This window comes from Lepidochelys kempii, chromosome 3, assembly GCF_965140265.1.
Source record: "Lepidochelys kempii isolate rLepKem1 chromosome 3, rLepKem1.hap2, whole genome shotgun sequence".
In the NCBI taxonomy this organism is placed as follows: domain Eukaryota; kingdom Metazoa; phylum Chordata; order Testudines; family Cheloniidae; genus Lepidochelys; species Lepidochelys kempii.
Genome location: NC_133258.1, coordinates 172,529,803 through 172,552,712, shown reverse-complemented (window position 1 = coordinate 172,552,712; position 22,910 = coordinate 172,529,803). Strand labels below are relative to the sequence as shown.

General features: G+C 43.7%; 1 protein-coding gene across 6 annotated transcripts in view; it reads right to left on the bottom strand.

Moving 5' to 3' along the window:
- Positions 1-22,423, bottom strand: part of PLEKHH2 (pleckstrin homology, MyTH4 and FERM domain containing H2) — a 119,369-nt gene extending 96,946 nt beyond the window's left edge. For 3 of the 6 annotated variants that reach the window (XM_073339076.1, XM_073339078.1, XM_073339080.1), the window contains exons 1-2: positions 22,147-22,423; positions 8,941-9,070 (exon numbers count right to left, since the gene is read on the bottom strand). In XM_073339076.1, the coding sequence (XP_073195177.1) occupies positions 8,941-9,063 (123 nt within the window). In that variant the 5' untranslated portion in view covers positions 9,064-9,070; positions 22,147-22,423. The remainder of the gene's footprint in view (positions 1-8,940; positions 9,071-22,146) is intronic. The other 3 variants (XM_073339074.1, XM_073339077.1, XM_073339075.1) reach the window with 1 other exon arrangement.
- Between the last annotated feature and the right edge of the window lie 487 nt (positions 22,424-22,910).

The following is a 22,910-nucleotide window of genomic DNA, read 5'->3' as shown; positions in this document are numbered from 1 at the left end:
ATTAGACATAATCTGCGGACACCCAGAGGCCCACAGATCACAGCTTGAAAATCACTGTATTAGAGACATGAAACAGGCTTCTGAAAAGCAACCTTAATTGCCTGGATTTTCTCTGAATGGGAGGGAGCTCCTACAAAGCAAACAGCCTCGGACTTCTGCCAATACCTATGTAGACTATATAAGTTACATTCAGCTGTTGGACTTGCAGAGACAATGTACTGAAGGTCATAATGTTGGCTGAATAATTAGCCATGCTTTTATCAAGTTCAGTCACAGGACTTTCCTACAGTTTGTAAGTCTTTATGAATGCTCTCTCTCTTTTTCCACTTCAAGCTTATCTTTCTAGTAAAGATATTAGGATAGAAAGGAAAAAATAATCACATACCATTTCCTGTTTTTAAAGTAATCCTTCAATAAATAGATCTGGTTTAAAATAGATGCCAAAACCTCAAGAGCTAAAAATGTTCTCTTAAGCAGACTGTAAAGTGTTTTTGTCCCATTTCTTACAAAAAGCTGTGCAGGTTAAAAGAGAGATTTCAGGTACTACATATAGTTATCCAAGAAACCTTAAGGTCAAGCTTGTGGCCTGCTCTGTGGTCAAGGTTTAGTTAACTGGTGATTTTTCTAATATTGTAGAATAACTGGATATTATGCTTGGTTTGACCTGCTGAATTGTGGTGGACCAGGCAAAAGGCCCAAACTGAAGCCAAATATGTTAGGAAACTATTCAGAGCCAGGGAGTGAGTCTCCAGGATGATGATGGAACTTCTGCCTGTGCCACAGTTTTGAGAGAGAATGGCTGAGTGTTAGGAGTACAGAAGATCACAGCTGAATGTTTGTGGGCGTAGGTCATGATTTGGAGAACTACTGGCTGCCTAAAGTCTGAACTTATTTACAAAATGACAAACAGTTTATAGTTTGCAGTGTTGATGTACCCATATTGGTCCCAGGATATCAGAGATACAAGGTGGGTGAGGTAATATATTGATTCTGGCCAGTGGGCCCTACAGCCCTGAAGGAAAGGGTGGCCATCTTGGGCCACACCACCCTGAGGGGAGAGCAGACCCATTGATTTTGGCCCATAGGCCCTACTGCCCTGAGGCTGAGGGAAGTCAGGGGAGAGTAACTGCAGAGCTACAATGCTCTTACCCTGTCCCAAAGGGGGATGGGATGTGCTTGCCCTGTGACAGGTAGTTATAAAAAGGAGGGTTATAAATTGTTCTCCTTACTCACTGAGGACAGGACAAGAAGCAATGGGTTTAAATTGCAGCCTGGGAGATTTAGGTTAAATATTAGGAAAAACTTCCTAATGGTAAGCACTGGAACAAATTACTTAAGGAGGTTGTGGAATTTGTCACTGAAGATTTTTAAGAACAGGCCAGACAAACACCTGTCAGGGATGATCTAGGTAATACTTGATCCTGCCAAGGACTGGACTAGATGACCTATTGAGGTCCCTTCTAGTCCTACATCTCTAGGATTATTTCCTATGACAGTAAGTTCTCTAAAAAGCAAATCAACAAATACTGAAGCAGAACCATCTATTTAATTTTGATACAATTATATTTTCTGCCTTTTACACTTATTCATTACGACCCACTAGAAGAAATACAAATATTCATCTTGCTTTCTGCAAACATTCCATTGGCAAACCCTGCTCAAGATGTACATACTACGCAGCCTTGATTCTTGACAAAGATGTACATGTGAAAATTGTTTTGCCACAAATGACACATGCCTAATTGTGCCTACTTTATTTTTCAAATATCAAATGACAAACTGTGCAGACATTTAAAAATGTCAAAAATGCAGAAAGAGGGGACTTAGCTATTGTTATATAAGAACAAAAATTAGGAACAAGGCAAGTTTTGTGGAATGCATTCAAAACTGATTCTCCACTTTAGAAAGCTGTTGCCTTTAATTTTCACAACCTGTATCCGAAGTAATAAACATTTTTCATGTTTATTACTTGCTCGCTGAAGATGAACAAGAACATCAAAAGTGAAAGGTTAAAACTAAAAGCAAACAAATCAACCTGTCTATAAAAGTAACCCTGTATCTTTAGCATGCTGATCACAATATTTAGTTCAAAATCATTCTGAGTATGAAATAATGATTCAGAGCACTCAAGAAAACAAACCCAGAAACATGTCTACTTTGAGTTTTATTGTTTGGGCCATAATGCAAGACTTGGACCAGTTCCATAATCAGTCCTTATAGGATATGACTGAAAGAAATACAAATAGAAAGTTTTTAAGAGAGTTAGGTAGTTCTTTTTGCTAAAATGCTGTTAGTGATAGAAACAATGAACACGTCATTTGAGTAGTAAATGAAAAAAAATGAGGGGGGGGGGAAGAGAATGGATTTTCCTCTTGGCATTAAATGCCAGCTCCTGCCCAACTCACAGTAAAATACTGCAGTTGTTTACAGAAAGGATTTTTTTAAAACTTCACACTCAGAAGACTAAAGCAGTAATAAAATAAATGCTTCTACTTCAAGCTCAGTCTCCTCAGACAGCCTAAATTTGGCATACTAGGGACACTTTTACACCATTCCTCAAATTCCTATAAAGACCTCTCCCACTTACAGCAGCAGCTTCTGCTTAAAACTCCAACAAGGTCTCTTTCTTTGCATGTTGGAGTTATAAAAATACGCTCTTTATTACTTGACAAAATGAAAAAGCAAACAAACAAAACCCCCAAACCAATAAAAACAATGAATGAATGATTGACTATGCTGAAAATATTGTGTATTCCTTTGCCCCCTCAAAACACCTTTTGTGTCTTCCAATCTCCCTAAAAATAAAAAGTTGTAGTAGTCACACTTTTATAGCTCTTTAAAATTAAAATATGAAAGCTCTCAAACTCACATACCACTAAAGTTCAGAAAGATTTTCTGGTTTTACAAAATGCACCAAATATTTGCATTTCCAAATTTGAATAAACGTAGTACTAATTCAGTGTAAAGGAATAGATATACATCTAGGTTAATTTTAAACTAAACATTTAATTTCCCCTTATAAATATGGGGGGCGGAAGGTTGGCATAGAGTTGTTTTTAATTTAAAAAACAAACAAGCAAAAAACAGGTTACTGGATCACTAGTTGACAAAGAGACAGAAAAAAAAAAACCAAATGCTGGTTTTTGAATGACATCATGTACATCAAAATCAGCCCAAGTCTGCAGATGACCAACATGGTGTCTTCTCTTGTTGACTTTTGGCCACTCTCTCTCTCCTGGACTTGCTAAATGTGTGGGGGGAACTCCAGCTCACATGTAGAACGCATATATTTAAAAAAAAAAAAAAAGGCAAGAAGTAGGACAGTGGCATTCGAAGTAGGACAGTGGAATAGGCCCATTTCTAATAGCAATAATAATTTTTTAGTCTTCCAATATTGTTTGGAATAATAACTACTAGGGTGAAATTTGGTTGATCACAATAGTATTACAGAGCAATGTTAAGTTGCTGTGAGTTTAAATGTTAACACAAAAAGTCCTAAATGTCTTAACTCACAATGCCTAATGCAACAAGAACTACACTTCTTCATTTTGATGTCAGAAAGCTAATGTTCTAGGAAAGTAAACTATGGCAAATTATATAGCTTGATAAAGAATACAGAAGGAATACGTCAACTGGAATAGCAAGGCAAAATAGCACCTTATCTGTATAACTATATGTTATGAAGCTAAACTAGAGACAGAGCTCATTCAATATAAATGTGAAAAAAAAATACACCTCAGAATCATTTAGCAATAAAACAAAAAAAACCCATACATTTAAGTTTTCTCACATGCTCAGGAATGTTAATCTTACAACAGGCTACCACAGAAGCACAGAATTATATTTTAAAATATTTTAAAACACAATGTTTTGGTATTGTTCTACTATGTAGAGTACTTTTAATATAAAATAGGTATCATGGGTTAGCTAGCCTTTTGAGGCAAGCTGGATTCAGCCTTGCTTCTGATTTAGCAGCTATTCCTCAGCTAATTGATAAGCTATATCCAACGTAAAGGTTATTAGTAACCCCAGCTGCGTATCACTAGGCTTAATTAGAAAGACTGACCACCCACTCAAGCTGCGGTGAAGCAGGGACAGCACTATTTATATAGAGCTGGGAACTCAATACAGGGAGAAAAACCCTAGAGAGAAGAACAAGGGTAGTTTCTAGCTGGGAAGAGCCTCAGGAAGTCAGGCTGAGTCACTAACAGGGACCAGAGTAGACTTCTGTGGTGGGAGCCATGAGATAGAGGCTACAAGGAACAGGGAGATCCTCAGAAGTAAACTGCTGGAGTCCCTCACAAAGGGAAGCAGTGGGAGAATCTTGCTGGGGAGTAAGTGGTTGAAGACCATCTCTGTAGGGGCCAGGAAGCAGCAGATTTCAGATGAACCTAAGAGTAGCAGAGGAACTATAAGTTTGGACATTTTGTGAACTTTCAGTTGGACCTCCAGTACCCTGGGGGAAGGGAGTGAACTCTTATGTGATTAGGCCAGAGGGTGGAGCCAACAAAAAGCCACAGAAGGAGTCAAGAAAAGATGCCAGGTGAGACTGGTGGCCATTCCAGAGCCAAAGAAGTGGCCCCTCAGGGCAGGTATGTGAGATGAAGGTCTCTTCAATGCCATGTCTGGGCACAAGGGGCTACCTAAAGGTGAGGACACACGCTTACAATGGGTTTACTGATAAATTCTTAAATTAGGGTAGTAGGGGGGACCCAACCTTCCAAGAACCTTTAATCCACTATGTCAGTAGTAGCCATCTGACCCTCAGCTACAACTTGCTTGAACTGCCTTCATCCCACAGGGACAACAGCCACTACATGTGTTCATGGAGAAGTTTAGCCTTTGAGCTGCATAGTTGTGGACCTACTAGTCGTGCTGCCACCTTAACTCTGATGCACTGTTATGGAAAAGGCCATAACTCTGTGGGGACAGAGGGATGTAGCCCTACCCTCCCACTTCAGCCTCTTCTTGGCCTGGCCAATGTGTGCATTAGAAACATGATGGTTCCTGGTAGATCCTCTTGCATGGAGAACATGGCAAAATTTGGCCCTGTCAGATTCCAACAAAAACTGATTTACTGTGGCATATCTTTGTCTGAGGTGGTGAGCCTTATGGCTTAGGGAAGCATTTATAATCATTTACAATGATTCTATATGGGTTTCATTTTATTTGGATTTGTGTCCTATGAAAAGAGGACTCGCTAAGCTATATTGTGATGCATGACCAGAAAGTGTTAAGCATCCTGCAAAATAAATTACTCCAATTCAACCCTTAAAAAGATATGGGGAGATAATGTTTGTGGTATTGTGTATTTACATATACATCGGTAGAGCTCAACAATGTAATCTAACAGTCTGTATTCTGTTAATTCAGAGATCAAAAGAACTTCTTTACATTTAAATGAACTGTAAACATAGGATATCTATTGTATTCATCTCTCTTTAAAATGTATAGCAAATCATCTGCAAATGGTGGAAAAATAAGCAATTGCCTTATGTTAATTAGTGTAGCTAATTGCCGTGATGCTTGGGAAATTGACCTACTTCAAAGTTGCCCTAATTGCCGATTGTTGGCCTAAGGACTCTGATCTGTCAAAGAAGGCCTGGAATTGTATAAAAGACCCTTGGGTCCTGATCCTGTCATCTCATATCTGCTTGAGGTTTCAGGCAGGGGAAGCCTAAGCCACAAAGACTGAGATCCCAATTCTAACTGGAACGCCCTGAAATATAAACATTAGACTATAACCTATGGACTATTTCTGAAAGAACTCTTTGCAACTGAAAAAGCTCACCATCTCTGCTATGAATCTGAACCTATTCTTGATTGAACTCATGTCTATGCATACTCATAACCATACTCTCCCTTTTCTTTTTTAATAAATGTTAGTTTAGTTAATAAGACTTGGCTATAAGTGTGTATTTGGGTAAGATCTGGAATATTCATTTACCTGGGAGGTAATGTGTCTGATCCTTTGAGATTGGTAGAACCCTTTTCGTATGATTTAAGATTTTCATTAATCCTCATCATAACTGACTTCGTTGACTAGGTGGAGGCCTGAGGCTGGGTTACTTTAAGGGAACTGCATTGTTGACTTCTGAGTAACCAGTGAGGTATAATAGCTTTACTAAGTCAGCACAAGAGAGCTTCTAAGTATTGGACTATCCACCAGTTTTGGGGATTGCCTGCCCCATTCTTTGCAGTTCACCCTAACTGACCTCACCTGGCTCCCCTGGGATTCCTGTCACACACACATTTAGTACAAAATTTAAGAAATAATTCCCATTCCAAGGTTTTTTTTCTTACAAAAAGACACACACTGTATGATGTTAAACAGGAGTCTTGTTTTGGCCACTACTCAACAAGAAACAGAGCAGGTGTGGGGGTGGGAGAAGAGTGATGGTACTGTCAAATTCCATTTGCTTTTAACTTTGTCAATTATATAAAAATGGCACCTTTAGCCATTGGCTTGCACTGTTCTTCTATATTTCTTTATTACACTTTTGACTCCTCCCTAGAACTAATTATTCCTATCTTATTGTTAAACCTACAAAAAATCTACTCTGTACCCAATTCGGCAGTGGAGCTGGTAAGAACAATTTTATTTCACAAAGCATGCTGTTTTGTCAGAGACTGAACACTGTTTCAGAGAAATGTACTAGTTCCAAAACTTTCATCTGGAAGGTTTCTTTGTGGGGGAGGGAGTGACTGACTTTACTGCTATGTGGTTAGGGTACTGGCCTGAGATGTGGAAGAGACAGGTTCAAGTCCCTGCTCTGATTCATCTGAAGTGATGTGGGATGGGAAAACTGTTTTGAATCAGGCAGAGCAGCAAGTTGAACCTGCATCTCCCACATCTCAGCCAGTACCCTAACTACCCACAGTTCCATTTCTGCAAAAAGTTCTTAAAGTTCTCAATCTAATGAGAAACCTTGAAGTTGCCATTAAATGGAATTGTCGTTGTCTGGTCAATTCTATTCAGCAGTATATTTTAGCTACATTGAACTACAATGACACTGTAAAGCAGACATAAATCTGAGCTAGCCAGCCAGGTTTACAGTTGCTTTGCATCATTAGAGCAGCACAACATAGCTGCAGCGTACCAGTGAATTTGGCCTTCTGTAATAATATGTGCCTCCAATCTGGTGCAATATCACAGAACCTTTTGGATAAAGAATTAGAATGCAGACACACAGAGACCACCCACATTATTTGCATTCTAAAACTTTATTTCTAGAGCCATACACTGCTAACTTTTAACATAGTATTGATCTGCATGGTATTTCTAGTACAAGGAAAAAGTAGTGTATTTCTCATGGACTGAGTGCTTGGTTTCAATTTTTCTTCTAAAGGCTATAGCAACCTGAAATTCATACCTGCTAATTACTTTTCCCATTTGCACTGTATGTTGTAAAACACTAGAAGTTAATATGGTCAAAATTTACTTTTCTGTCTACAACTTGTTATATCACATATAAATGTAAGCCTGATTGGCCTCTAATATAGGGAAATTCATTTGAATCCTACATTCCCTGTGTCATAAATATAAAGGGAAGGGTAACCACCTTTCTCTATACAGTGCTATAAAATCCCTCCTGGCCAGAGGCAAAACCCTTTCACCTGTAAAGGGTTAAGAAGCTAAGGTAACCTAGCTGGCACCTGACCCAAAATGACCAATGAGAGGACAAGATACTTTCAAATCTGGAGGGGAGGGGGAACAAAGGGTGTCTGTCTGTCTGTTGCTTTTGCCGGGGACAGATCAGGAAGGCAGCCTCAGAACTTCTGTTAAATTAGTAAATAATCTAGCTAGAAATGCGTAAGAGTTCCTTTTGTTTAATGACTGGTAAAATAAGCTGTGCTGGATGGAATGTATATTAAGGTTTTGCCTAGAGGAATTCTCTATGTTTTTGAATCTGATTACCCTGTAAGGTATTTACCATCCTGATTTTACAGAGGTGATTCTTTTACCTTTTCTTTAATTGAAATTCTTCTTTTAAGAACCTGATTTGATTTTTCATTGCTCTTAAGATCCAAGGGTTTGGGTCTATGTTCACCTGTACAAATTAGTGAGGATTCTTATCAATCCTTCCCCAAGAAAGGGGGTGTAGGGCTTGGGGGGGGATATTTTAGGGGAAGACGTCTCCAAGTGGGCTCTTTCCCTGTTCTTTGTTTAAAACGCTTGGTGGTGTCCTTGAGCCCTATGCTGCCAAGGCAAAGTTTGCACCTTGGGAAAGTTTTAACCTAAGTTGGTAAGAATAAGCTTGGGGGGTCTTACATGCAGGTCCCCACATCTGTACCCTAGAGTTCAGAGTGCAGAAGGAACCTTGACACCCTACTTATAAATAAAACAGCAGGCAAACCTAGGATAAAATACTGATTACAATGGAGGGAAGGAATTGTTCTATTTTTACTTTCCTCTGAAGGAGGCGGCTTCCTTTTAATTTTATACCCCTTTATAATTCTCTTAATTAAAAAAAGCCCCCACCATCTCCTGTTTCTGGATCCCTGTCTCTGCATGAATTAGTAAGTCCCAAGGTTGTGCTTATATTCACTGGCAGTGGACACTTAAAATGCTGCATTGGTGCAGTGAGGTAAGTGCGGAAACTTTTCCACTATCTTCAGTGAGCTTTGGAGCAGACCCTAAATACTTAGAAAGAAGTGTTAATTACAATGCTGATACATATTTTTTTCCTCTACAGCAGAATCTTTTCTAAATTGCTACTATAAAATGAACATTTCTGGTGGGAAATTAGATGTGCAAAATTCTTACATCTTCAACGGTAATAATTCTTTAGATTTGTGGTATGTTTTTTTTTTTTTTTTAAAAAGCAGTTTGTCCTAGAAAGAGCAAAGTGAGGTAGTCTAAAGCAAGACTAGTCTTATCCCCTATTATCAAATAAAACTGTCTCTATAAATTGTTTATTTTAATATAATAAGACCTACCTTCTCTGCTAACAGCTCTCTGATCTTGCTTGCCTGGAGACGAAATTTCATCAGCTGTGACTCCAGAGTTACACACCTTTCTTTCCAATTTCCAGCTCCTTCTGACTCTGAAAAATCTGCCATACTTATGCTGGGGAGAAAAAAAAATCAGATTGCCTTTAATATGTCTGGGCCTATTTTTTGTATACATACTAACCTTGATCTTAGGGGATACTTAAAACTTTTGTACATAGCTGTTTTATAAAAGCAGGGGAAAGTATGATGGCCTACACAGGCACTTAGAATAAAGGGATGTTTCATACTAATGTTTACTTGTATGTATTTTCTAAGTTATTACAGAGCTGCAAAACATTCCCCATTGATAAATGGGGAAACATCAACTGTCTTAACCTTTAGCTACTGTACACTATTCTCATGCATAGAAGAAATCTGCAGAGAACTAAGCCTCTGTTAGGAAGGAAAACTCCTTATGGGGGATAGTAGCAGCAAAATAATTAAAGTGGAAGCTAGCTTACTGGTTTAAAAACACAGCTGTTAAAGTCCTCTAAAATCCAAATGTTTACTGGGATTTTCTTGGAAAGTGCTGTGCCTCATGAGAGCTGAGGCAGGCCCAGTGGTCCAAATTTGAAATCAGTTGAGCAAGGGGATTCTGAGATGCAGGTGTTTTTTTTTTAATTAACATTAAAATGTTACTGGGGGGTGGTTTGTTTGTTTTTAAACCCAAACATCCTGAATAGAGAGCCCTAGTCTAAGACTGACACTGACTAAAGTGGTGCTCTAGCCCCTGCCCTTACAAACGCACCATCTCCCAACACTTCCTCCCCACGTCTACTCCATCAGGCTGGGGGAGTGGGATCCAGGGCTTCCCTTCCCTCCACGGTTCACTGAACAATGGAAAGAACCGGAACTCCACTCTTTCCCCAGGCTTCCTGCAGCAGTGGGGAAGGGGCTCCACACTCGCCCTTCCTTCTCATGCTGCTGTTCCTTAGGAAAACAAAGGTCAGAGTAGTGCAGGAGGCTGGGAGGAGGAAAAGGGGTGGGATCAGTTATACAGTAAGGGGGGCATAGGAGGGGCTTCAGTTCTGCCCCCAAAACACCTGCACTATCCATAGCCACCCTTTCTGTCCTCCCTTCTAAAGTACTCACCTTGCCCCCAACCCCTTCACTATTCCTGCATTCCCTCCCCACCTCCTCAATTAGTGGGAAACCTACTGATGCCTGCCCCTCTGCAGTACTGACAACCCCAAAAGTTCAAAAATCATGAGTGTGATGGGGGGAGGGCTTCCCACACTGGCCCTGAGAGGGTTGAATTAGGCCACACAGGCCCAATCAACCAACTAAGCAGCAAACAGGATGTAGGCTCTGAGGAGGCTGCTGTTTGGAAGCAAGCTCACCTGTGAGGGAACAGGTGAGGCTTATATAAAGCCAACAGACTAGCAACAGATAAAAATTGCAGGGTGAAGAATAGCAGTCACTCTCCTTGAGGCAGTGTGTTCCCCAGGAATTGAAATGGGGGGAGGGGGTGTTCGAATTTACTGGGGGGGGGGGTCAGGGCCTGTCATAAATATAAAGGGAAGGGTAAACCCCTTTGAAATCCCTCCTGGCCAGGGGAAAGCTCCTCTCACCTGTAAAGGGTTAAGAAGCTAAAGGTAACCTCGCTGGCACCTGACCAAAATGACCAATGAGGAGACAAGATACTTTCAAAAGCTGGGAGGAGGGAGAGAAACAAAGGGTCTGTGTCTGTCTGTAGTCTTGGCCGGGGACAGAACAGGAATGGAGTCTTAGAACTTTTAGTAAGTAATCTAGCTAGGTATGTGTTAGATTATGATTTCTTTAAATGGCTGAGAAGAATTGTGCTGAATAGAATAACTATTTCTGTCTGTGTATCTTTTTTGTAACTTAAGATTTTGCCTAGCGGGGTTCTCTGTTTTTGAATCTAATTACCCTGTAAGATATCTACCATCCTGATTTTACAGGGGGGATTTCTTTATTTCTATTTACTTCTATTTTTTATTAAAAGTCTTCTTGTAAAACACTGAATGCTTTTTCATTGTTCTCAGATCCAAGGGTTTGGGTCTGTGGTCACCTATGCAAATTGGTGAGGCTTTTTATCCAACATTTCCCAGGAAAGGGGGGGTGCAAGTGTTGGGAGGATTGTTCATTGTTCTTAAGATCCAAGGGTCTGGATCTGTAGTCACCTAGGCAAATTGGTGAGGCTTTTTACCAAACCTTGTCCAGGAAGTGGGGTGCAAGGTTTTGGGAAGTATTTTGGGGGGAAGGACGCGTCCAAACAGCTCTTCCCCAGTAACCAGTATTAGTTTGGTGGTGGTAGCGGCCAGTCCAAGGTGTAATATTTTGTACCTTGGGGAAGTTTTGACCTAAGCTGGTAAAGATAAGCTTAGGAGGTTTTTCATGCAGGTCCCCACATCTGTACCCTGGAGTTCAGAGTGGGGGAGGAACCGTGACAGGGCCGATGAGGGGTGAGACCGTGAAGGTGGACTGTATGGCATGATAGTAAAAACTGAAAAATGTTTCATGACCATTTTATTAGATTTAACTCATGTTTTAAAATCATCACAAAAATTAAAGTTGTCTACTCGAGCCTTCTATGAAGCACTACATCTACATCCTTCTTGGTTTCTTGTTATAATTTTGAACAACTCTGTTAATGAACTTCTTGAATGCAATGCGTTCATCTTTGGTGGCTTCTCATAGGTCCGGTACTTCCATTCTTTCATTAGTTCATTCACATGATCCAGCAGAAGGTGACTTCTTTCAGAACACAAAATTCTATTCAGTGATGAAAAAGAACGCTCAACCGTAGCTGTTGTGACTGGGAGTAGCAAGAGATTAATTCCTACTTCTTTCATCCCAGGAAACAAAGCATAAAGATCAGGTCGAGCCACTAGTGATGATAAAAAAGAAGTTGAAGTGAAATCTTCATTCGTTCGTCGTATGATATTCCACTCTGTGTTCAAATTCTCTATTCTGTCCTGAGCACATGGCAGTCCCATTGCTGGTAGTGCCTTACTCCACTCAACTGTCAATGTTTTATGGGACAGGGATCTGTAAAAGCTACGTAGAGGTTGAGTAGAATCTAGATGTCGCTGTCGTAGATTTTTAAGAATCAAGTCTGTGTACTTTTTCAGTTGTCTTAACAAATACTACTTGTCCTCTTCACTTAAGAAAGCAATATAAATGACTTCATTAGTCAACTTCTGGACTGAAGTCTCTGCTTCTTCCAGTACTTTTTCAAGGGACAGATCACTGATTATCCAGCAACAGAAGCTACATTTGGATCAAAGATCTACTACTGTTGTAGCAGATGCCTGAATGGCATTGTTTAATGACCCAAGTGTTTCAACAGTAGACTTACAAGTGAGAGAATGGCAGTAGTCTTCTCTGAACATAGTAGCAAAAGTAATCCACCAGCCTCACTACTTAGATCCATCCCATCTTGGTAGATACTTTCCAAAGCCAGTAATAACAGCTGGAGAAATTTTAAGACAACAGCAAAGGATCACTCTTGAGAAAGCCAGAGGGTTTTCCCAGGTTGGCCTAATTTGAACTTCATACCCAGTGTATCTTCTATATTTTCCAGATATTCAGTCTTTTTGGACTCTTGCTGAAAAACTAATATAAAGACATTAAATTTATAGCTTTTAAATGTCTTTTAAAGAATCTGCAGCTCATAATGGTGCTAGTTTGGAGTAGATGGCCTCTGCAATGTGCACTGGAGAGATTAGGGTCACACTTTTCTCCGAGCAAAGCTTGTACTCCACCATGTCTTCCAGGTTTCAGAGTAACAGCCGTGTTAGTCTGTATTCACAAAAAAAGAAAAGGAGTACTTGTGGCACCTTAGAGACTAACCAATTTATTTGAACATAAGCTTTCGTGAGCTACAGCTCACTTCATCGGATGCATACCGTGGAAAGTGTAGAAGATCTTTTTTATACACACAAAGCATGAATAAATACCTCCTCCCACCCCACTCTCCTGCTGGTAATAGCTTATCTAAAGTGATCACTCTCTTTACAATGTGTATGATAATCAAGGTGGGCCATTTCCAGCACAAATCCAGGGTTTAACAAGAACATCTGGGGGGCGGGGGGGAGGGGAGGAAAACACAAGGGGAAATAGCCACTCCCAGTCTCTATTCAAGCCTAAGTCATTATCAAGGTAACCTAAGTTAATTGTATCCAATTTGCAAATGAATTCCAATTCAACAGTCTCTCACTGGAGTCTGGTTTTGAAGTTTTTTTTTGTTGTAATATCACACCTTTCATGTCTGTAATCGCGTGACCAGAGAGATTGAAGTGTTCTCCAACTGGTTTATGAATGTTATAATTCTTGACATCTGATTTGTGTCCATTTATTCTTTTACATAGAGACTGTCCAGTTTGACCAATGTACATGGCAGAGGGGCATTGCTGGCACATGATGGCATATATCACATTGGTGGATGTGCCGGTGAACAAGCCTCTGATAGCATGGCTGATGTTATTAGGCCCTGTGATGGTGTCCCCTGAATAGATATGTTGGCACAGTTGGCAACGGGCTTTGTTGCAAGGATAGGTTCCTGGGTTAGTGGTTCTGCTGTGTGGTATGCGGTTGCTGGTGAGTATTTGCTTCAGGTTGGGGGGCTGTCTGTAGGCAAGGACTGGCCTGTCTCCCAAGATTTGTGAGAGTGTTGGGTCATCCTTCAGGATAGGATGTAGATCCTTAATAATGCGTTGGAGGGGTTTTAGTTGGGGGCTGAAGGTGACAGCTAGTAGCATTCTGTTATTTTCTTTGTTAGGCCTGTCCTGTAGTAGGTGACTTCTGGGAACTCTTCTGGCTCTATCAATCTGTTTCTTTACTTCTGCAGGTGGGTATTGTAGTTGTAAGAAAGCTTGACAGAGATCTTGTAGGTGTTTGTCTCTGTCTGAGGGATTGGAGCAAATGCGGTTGTGTCGCAGAGCTTGGCTGTAGACGATGGATCGTGTGGTGTGGTCAGGGTGAAAGCTGGAGGCATGCAGGTAGGAATAGCGGTCAGTAGGTTTCCGGTATAGGGTGGTGTTTATGTGACCATTGTTTATTAGCACTGTAGTGTCCAGGAAGTGGATCTCTTGTGTGGACTGGACCAGGCTGAGGTTGATGGTGGGATGGAAATTGTTGAAATCATGGTGGAATTCCTCAAGGGCTTCTTTTCCATGGGTCCAGATGAGGAAGATGTCATCAATATAGTGCAAGTAGAGTAGGGGCATTAGGGGACGAGAGCTGAGGAAGTGCTGTTCTAAGTCAGCCATAAAAATGTTGGCAAAGTGTAGGGCCATGCGGGTACCCATAGCAGTGCCGCTGGTTTGAAGGTATACATTGTTCCCAAATGTAAAATAGTTATGGGTAAGGACAAAGTTCAGCCACCAGGTTAGCTGTGACGTTATCGGGGATAGTGTTCTTGACGGCTTGTAGTTCATCTTTGTGTGGAATGTTGGTGTAGAGGGCTTCTACATCCATAGTGGCCAGGATGGTGTTATCAGGAAGATCACCGATGGATTGTAGTTTCCTCAGGAAGTCAGTGGTGTCTCGAAGATAGCTGGGAGTGCTGGTAGCGTAGGGCCTGAGGAGGGAGTCTACACAGCCAGACAATCCTCCTGTCAGGGTGCCAATGCCTGAGATGATGGGGCGCCCAGGATTTCCAGGTTTATGGATCTTGCGTAGTAGATAGAATATCCCAGGTCGGGGGTTCCAGGGGTGTGTCTGTGTGGATTTGATCTTGTGCTTTAGATAACGTACACAATGACAATACTTGATGCCCATTTGCATCAATGCATTCATCAGCCCTGTATGCCAATTTTTTGAATGTGGTGAGAGTTCTTCACTTTTTCAACTGTTGAATCTTTCACTGTTGCACCACATGCGTCTAGCCAGTCAGCTGAGCTTCTTGCAGAAAGATAGTGAGCGTTTGCTGGTCTCGTTCGGAACCAGTGCTCAACCTAAGGATGAACAAGTGACAATGCACTTAACATTGGCCTCCGATTTGTAGTATCTCTTGCTTAAATAGAAAGTATGATGCCACAGCCATGTTTGTTCGCATGAACTGTGTTGTGTCTCCAGCATTCTTAACAGCCTCATTAATACTCACTGGTGTTGTCCTTGGTCAGTGGAGACTCAGAGGTGCTTTCACATGAGTTCACCTCCCAGGTGGGGGGCAAGAAGGCACCTCGCTCGTTCCTCCAGCTGCTCACTGTTCGCTTTGGCTACTGTTTGTTGTGCCACCATTTGCTCTGTTGCCAATGGCCCTGTGCCATCACCTTCTGCTGCCGCTGTGACCTCTGCGAGTTGGTCTCTTGAGATTCCATACACCTCTCGGTGATTTCAGATGAGCTCTCAGTGGGGGAACCTCACTCTAGTACAGACTGGGCTGTCTCTAAACACTGTCCCACAGCAGGTCTAAGCACTTAGACCTGATTATCAGTGATTTCAGCTGTAATGGTCACTTAACAAAACAAGACTATCTATGGAGCCTAATCTGCTATGTCTTTAAACAGTGGAGAGGGGCAGGTCAAATAGTACTTGTGACTCAGGCAGACCATCAAGCAAAACACCTGTCCCCACCCTCTCTCTTGATGCCCTCAATCAGCACAGTTCTACTGCCCTTTACTCCTACAATAAGAAAAACAATATTTCATTACCTCCTTCCCGCCCCCCCCATTCAAGTGATTTGTAACCCATCCCCAGCCAAAATCTATCACTTGGCAACACAGCACTGTTTGCTGGATACCTAGGTAGATTAGGTGTGAATGTAAATTCAATCTGGTCCTGAAACCTTTCCCACCCCAACCCCCAGCTCATTACTAGGTGTCAGGGAGAGTTCATTTAGACTTTGATTACAAATCATAATTTGAAATTATTAGGTTGGCCAACATCACCAAAATGAACTGCACTGACATCATAAACAGCTGCATAAGGAAGCTAGTCTATGTTCACACTTTTCAAATCTATTATGCTTTTTCAGATATATGTATTTTATCATACACTTTATATGCTTTTAAAGTGGTGTACTAATGTTTCAATTTCAATTCAAATTTCCAAACAATCGCTAAATGGGAACACTGCATGTAACTAGTTGACAAAACGGGGGACGGGTGTTGGGGAAATGCAGACGGGGTGTAGGGAACTCCCTGCCTTGAGGTAAGGAAGGATAGGAATTCCTGAGATCTAGTAGACAGGTGCTGAAGCTGAGGCTGGAGCACTCATGGGGGGGTGGGAACATAGTGGGTGCTCAGCACCCACTGGTGGGCCCCTCCTCCCCTTGTTTCCCACCACCAGCAGATCTGCTCCTCCCCCTCTGCAGCAGGTGGGAGGCACTAGGAGATTAGCTGTTCAGTGGTGTGCAGGAGGCACTGGGGAATGGGGAGAGGGAGATGTTGGGTGACGCATTGCGGAGGCAAGTGCTCCAGATGCTGGAGAGAAGAAGCAGCGGCGGGGCCAGAAGCAGAAGGGGCAGAACTAGCCTCTTCTGGCTGCTGAGATGCTGCTGAGCAGCATGGCAGACTGGCAGCTGCCTGAGACCACCTGGCTGGGGAGGTGGCTTCGCTTCCCGTTTGGGTGCTCAGGATCAGGGGCAAGCAACCCAGAGCCCCCTGGCATGTTTCCGGCTCGCTCCGCTGCAGTCCCCAGCAGCAGAGCCAGGCGGGGAGTGGAAGCCACCTCCCCAGCCAGGCTCTTTCAGGTAGCTGCAGAACAGTGACCTGGGCTCCCTCCTGCCAGGGAGAGCGGGAGAACGTGCCAGGGGTTGGGGGGTCAGGCCCAGAGGGATGACAGAGTGCCCCCCCCACAAGTAACGTGGGATGGGGAGAGCATGGTGGCCCCATGTTGGGTGTGCGGGGGAGGATACATACATGACCTCCTCTTTAGATCGTGCCCCCCACACCCCCATTGGGGAGGCATCAATTGTCCCTTGGGGAAGAGGTGGGGAGGAGCAGGGGCGGGAAGAAGCGGAGTGGGGGTGGGGCCTTGGGAGAAGGGGTGGAGTGGGGGCAGGGCACGGGGTGGAGCTCCCCCCGGCAAATCACACAGTTGGCACCTGTGCTAGTAGACCCTAGGAGAGAGAAGAATTTGAGTAGGAAGAGTGAAAGCAAGATAGGAATTAGTCCAGGGCTGAGAGCAGTAATGTGACGGAAACGGCAGACCTTGGCTGCTTGGTAAAGGGCCCTGGACTGGAACTTGGAGTAGAGGGTGGGCTTGGGTTCCCCTACCAACCACTGCCAAGTGATGTTGTGACTCAGGCAGTCTGCTGGTTCACTGCCCCTCACTGCAGGAATGACAGGGTCAGAGCAGCAGGCGTGAGGATTGCTGAATGATACTTGTCCAGAGATGTGTCCCCCCCCACCCCGCCCCCCCCCCCCCACACACACACAAAGGGGAAACCATGGTGTGACCTGGCAGGAGGGCTGAGTTGTGAAGTAGCTGCACTGCGATTACTTGAGAGGACGAGAGCAGAAATGGTGAAAGAGAGGGAAGGAGTGAGTGAGTGGGATGATGGGCCGTGTGACTGTTGGAAAGGGATGCTAAACTAATTTTCCTGAAGGGGGTGCTGCTCAATGGTGAGTAGAGCACCTCCGTCACAATGAGCCACACACATCCCAAAATATTATGTGGGTTTTTTTTTAAGATTAAATGTTTCTGAGCTGTCTTCTGACTTTTGAACTCCCCCAATGTGTCTGACAATTAGTGTTGCCAGTCTACAGTAAGAAGTAAGTTTTGGCCACTGCACCCCTACATCAATCAATTTTGTGCCCCAGCCCCCACACTGACTCTGTACCCTCAACCCCAAATCAGTTAATTTTGTGCCCTCCCAGCTCTCACATCCAACCCAGTCCACCCCCCTACTCGTACAACTCTGCACTCCCATTGCCTGCAGTCTCACATCTGCTCTGTGCTCCAGAGCACCTTTCCTCCTCATGGAGGTGTAGCGGTTCTTCACCCATTCCCATGCCTGGTGGGAGGGCAGGTCTAAGAAGGTTCTCCTTTCTCCTGGGATTGCAGCATTAGAAAGGAAGAGGGACGAGCAGAGAAGAACTTAACCTGTTTTTCACAAGAGAGGTGGCGGGAAGGAGCCCTAAGATAAGGGGTTCTTTCTGCTACCTCCTTTCCCCATCTCTCTTGTGAAAATGTATTGCCTTCTCCATGTCTTTCTTTCCCTATCCAAAACCTGCCCTTGAGGAGAAGGGGGGGGGGGGAGAGAGAGAGTTCTGCCTGCCTCCTGAAGCAGCTGTCATTAGCTGTTCTCCAGGAGGCAGAAAAGTAGGCAAGGCAGCCAATTTAAGGGGGTTTTCCCCTGTATAATCTGAAAATTGCATGAATGCTGGAGCGTCTCCTATCACTGTGAGACTGGCTCCAGAAGAGGCCAAAATTGCATCATTTCCAATAAATTTGTGAGACTTGGCAACACTGAAAGAGGGAGGACTCATCTGTGTTGGAGAGGCAGAGAGATGCGGGGACAAGGAGACGATGCAGGGGGATTGAAGGGACTAACATGCATATGTCAGTGCCTTCTGTGACCGCAGTAATCTATGCGAATGAGTCGGAAGCAGTGAAGGGGGAGAGCTGAGCTGTGGGACATTGGGGGTGAGTGAAATTAACTGTCCAAAACCATAATTAATGCAGAGTCAAGGTTGCCTAGTGCTGAGACATGCCCTTCCAGCATGTGGAGTGTGGCTAAACTTAAACTTCTGGTTTTCAGAGGTTTAAATTTGTTACCTTAACTTGTCTTTGCTTGGCTTTCAGAGGATAAAGTTTAGCCACCCTTCAGATGCTGGAAGAACAACATATGGCACCCCTGGGCAACGATAACCAAGTTTTACCAAGGGGTAACCAAGTTTTTGGGCAGTTAATTCAAGTAGATGTTGAAATTAAATGTTCTGTGTGTTAATTATGGATTTTTTTTTGAACTCGTTCACATTGGCAACTTTGGCTAATACTCACATACCTTCATACTTTTTCCTATTTCATAAAATCTGTACTACCACTGCCCTCTACTTTCAATCCCTATTTAAGATTCATCTCTGCTGTGATGCCTACAAAACCATTTGCTGATCGTGGATAGGCAGGTAACAAACTGATTGTGCCTCTTCCTTTTCCCACTAGCTTGCTCTTACTCACTCCTTCACACTTACTAACTTACGTATTCCTTCCCTGATCTGTACCTTACTTAAAAAATTAGAAGAAAAGAAGAAACAAAAACAGTCAATAACCAGATGTGATTGTCAAAGGCTGTGTCAATTCTTCACCATATTCATTTGCTTTCATGTTACATCCCCATACCCAATCCTTCAAGTGTCTCTTTTAGGCCCCAAAACAAGAAAGCGGTTAGGCGTGTACTAAAGTCCATCCCTGCCCAGCAAAACACTTACACATGTACCTAATTCCCCACTGAAGTCAATGGGACTTAAGCATGTGCTTAACTTTAATATGAATGCTTTACTGAATCAGAGCCTTAGACTTCAATCCTATAAACATTTATGCATTTTCTTAACTTTAAGCACACAAACTGTTCTATCGACTTCAATCTGACTACCAACATGAGTAGAGCTAAGCATATACATAAGTGTTTGCAGAACTAGGGTCTTAGACTGTAAACCTTCCAGGTTTCTAATTTCTTCATTCTTCACCCTACCTGATGAACCTTTGGAAGGCACTGTCTCTAACCCCCATTATCCTTTCTGATACTGGGGAGCATAGCTTCAGCAGGCATGCTACTAGGGACTGAACCTCATGCTGTATTAGCTCTTCACAGGATTCTCTGCAGAGCTGCAAAAGGCACAATGTTCATTCCTTCCCAACCTGCCCATAACTGTCATTAGCTCCCCAAGTCTCCACTCTCACCCCTTATGCAGAAGCAAGAAGATGGTGCCACAGAGACAACTAATCTGCAAACTTTGTGTGGGAAGAAGCAGATCCAAACAAGGAGAGTTCCATCCGTGCACAAATCTGGGGGGACAATATGGGGATTGAAGACTTTCTTAGGGCTATTTGTCCAGTTAGGAATTTTTATAGCAGTGGGGTTTGTTTATTTTCCCCCCTTTTGACCAAGTATGGCCACAAAGGATGGAGTCAGCTCAGACAATGTTGATTAACAGTGCTTGTGGTTACTGGGAAGATGAAAATGTATATAGTTACGGTTGTCATGGAGTTTTTGCTTCTCTGCAAGTGTACCACTGCAAGGTAGAGTTAAGGCTATTTGGGTGTTACACACTGGTCATTAACATATACCCATATACTGAAATGTTGTGTTTGTGCAAGCTAAGTGGAACTTCTCAGTGTACAAGCTAATTAATATCCAGTTACTGTCTAAATATCACTGATGTAAAGAGTGAAAATAAATTATTTCCTATTATCCAAAAGGCATAAAGGGTTCTGGAAATGTTTATTGGCACAAAATAAACTTACAATTGTGGAGTGAATGATCTTCCTTTGAATCAATGACTTCCTGTTTCTTGTTTGAGTCCTCAAGGGAGGGGGGAAAAATGAGTTCATCTCTTGGCTTTAACAAAGTGTTCTGATTCAGCACTATAACCTACATAAGTTTCCTGTTCTTTCCCTCCTCACTGTCTCCTACTTTTTTTTAATCTAAGATCTTTTGTAAACTAACAAACCCCCACAAAAAGTGTAAATTATAATTATAGCATCAGACATTACTTGAGACAAATTTGACAAGTCTGGGATGATTTAAACCCTTTTTAAAAAAAGTTTTTGGTAAGTTTTTTTTTTTTTTTTCTCCACACATTTCAAGGAGCCAGAAAGAATAGAGATTGTTTAAATAATGAAAGGAAAACTGTTTTGATTTTTATATCACCAATGTTATGATGTTTTGTCTTTTTAATACAACACTGTTTTAGTTTAACAATTCATATAAGCCTCAGGGTGGGTGACTGGAGAAAGTTGGTTGGATAGGCCTTTGTGTTTTACCAGGATTGTGCAGTTTTCAAAACAGTTTGTAGAGGATTTTCTCCCAGCTCCAAAACATATAATCACTTTGAGATATTAATGTTTGGTGATATGTGGACCATATGTGCCTAATCTCAGGGACCCCAAATTTGAAGGATTTTCAGTGCTGTAACTGTAAAAATGATGTTGCATAGAGAGGATGACTGGAGAGATGGCCCCTGTCTGGGAGTTCTCCAAGAAAGACATTTTTGAGCTTGTCACCGACCACTGTACTGAGCTATGAAGGAACACTGTTAACTTTGGTGGTGGTTTTTTTTATTGACTCCTTTAATATAATTCCAAGTTACGATAGAGAGAGGTCCTGAATTTTAAAAAATCCTTTCAAAAATTGATTTATAAAGGGTTTTTCTGTTCCCTTGTAGATTTTTATATGGGTAGTTTCACGAGAGAAGAAATCAACTCTGCCCCAATCCTGCAATAAGCACTACATATGTGAACTCCTAAAGAGCTCCACTGGCTGCAATGGAGAACTGTGAGAGTGCAGAGGTCTGCTCACAAAGAGCTCATTGCAGGATCAGGACCTAATTGATTTTACAGCCATAACCCATTGTACACAAAGCACTGTCAAATAAGTAAATGCTAAAAACAAGACTATTTTCACTAACTTATACTTTAAACTGGTATAAGGTAAAACTCCTTATTACAGTAGGAACAAGCTTTGCACTCACTAATGGGATTTGCAAGGTGAGGGTGTCAATACACACATTTCTTTCGTGTTAAGTGTAGGGGGGTTTTCTTGGGAGAGGGCATATGGCACAGAGAAGCTTTAGTGACTGACAGGTGTGCAGGAAGCTACTGTATCACCATGCAGGTCTCCGTGTTGTCACTTCTCCACTTTAGGCAGGTCGTGTATAGACACACAAAGCTGCTCTGGTGCATCAGTATGTTAGCCCAGTGGATGACCTCATTATCACAAGGCAATGACATCATGACCTTTGCCACGTTATGATGTCCTGATCCTGACTCTATGACATCACAATTTAATGTCCTACGATGTCCCCTTTGCCACTGCCTGAGGCCGGACGGGGCTCCACGGCGGGGGCCACCCCGCTCCCCCGCACAGGCCCCGCTGGGAGCTGAGGGCACAGGCTGCGGGAGCTCTGCTGCGGAGCGGCCAGGCTCATGGGGGGGGGGGGCGGTCCCGCCCGCAGGAGGCGGCAGCCCCGGGGTCCCGGCCCCTGAGGGAGGAAGGGGGGGAAAGAAGTCGCGGCAAACCTGGCAGGGCTCCGGCTGGCTGCTGAGCAGGAGGCCGGTCCCGTCTCTTGTCTCGCAGCTCCGGGCTCCGTTAGGGTCGAAGCCGCCGCGGCTCTAACCGCTTCCCCCGCGCCCGTCCCACCATCCCCGCGGCGGGGGCAGCCAGGGGCCTGAGCGGCAGCCGCGCCGGCCACTGAGGAGCCAGAGGCTGCCCGGCCACAGGACGGCGGGCGGGGCCACCCGACCCCCCCCGCGGCTGCGAGGAGGGGAGGCAGCTTCAGGGCACTGCTGGGGGGAAGGTCCCAGTTCCTGCGGCTCCCTCCCAGCCAGAGCGCGGGGCTACGAGGGCGTGAGACGGCTCCCTTTGGCCAAGGCCGCCAGGGGGCCCCGTCTCCAGGCCCGCCAGGAGCGCCCGGTTAGGGCGGGGCACATGACCCCCTGTGTCGGTGTCGGTGCCCGTGGGGGCACGGGGATCCCTGTGTCTCTGCCCGTGGGGGCACGGGGATCCCTGTGTCTGTGCCCATGGGGGCACGGGGATCTCTGTGTCGGTGCCCATGGGGGCACCGGGATCTCTGTGTCTGTGCTGTGGGGGCACGGGACTCCCTGTGTCTGTGCTCTGGGGGCACGGGGATCCCTGTGTCTGTGCCCGTGGGGGCACGGGGATCCCTGTGTCTGTGCCCATGGGGGCACGGGGATCTCTGTGTCGGTGCCCATGGGGGCACGGGGATCTCTGTGTTGGTGCCCGTGGGGGCACGGGGATCTCTGTGTCGGTGCCCATGGGGGCA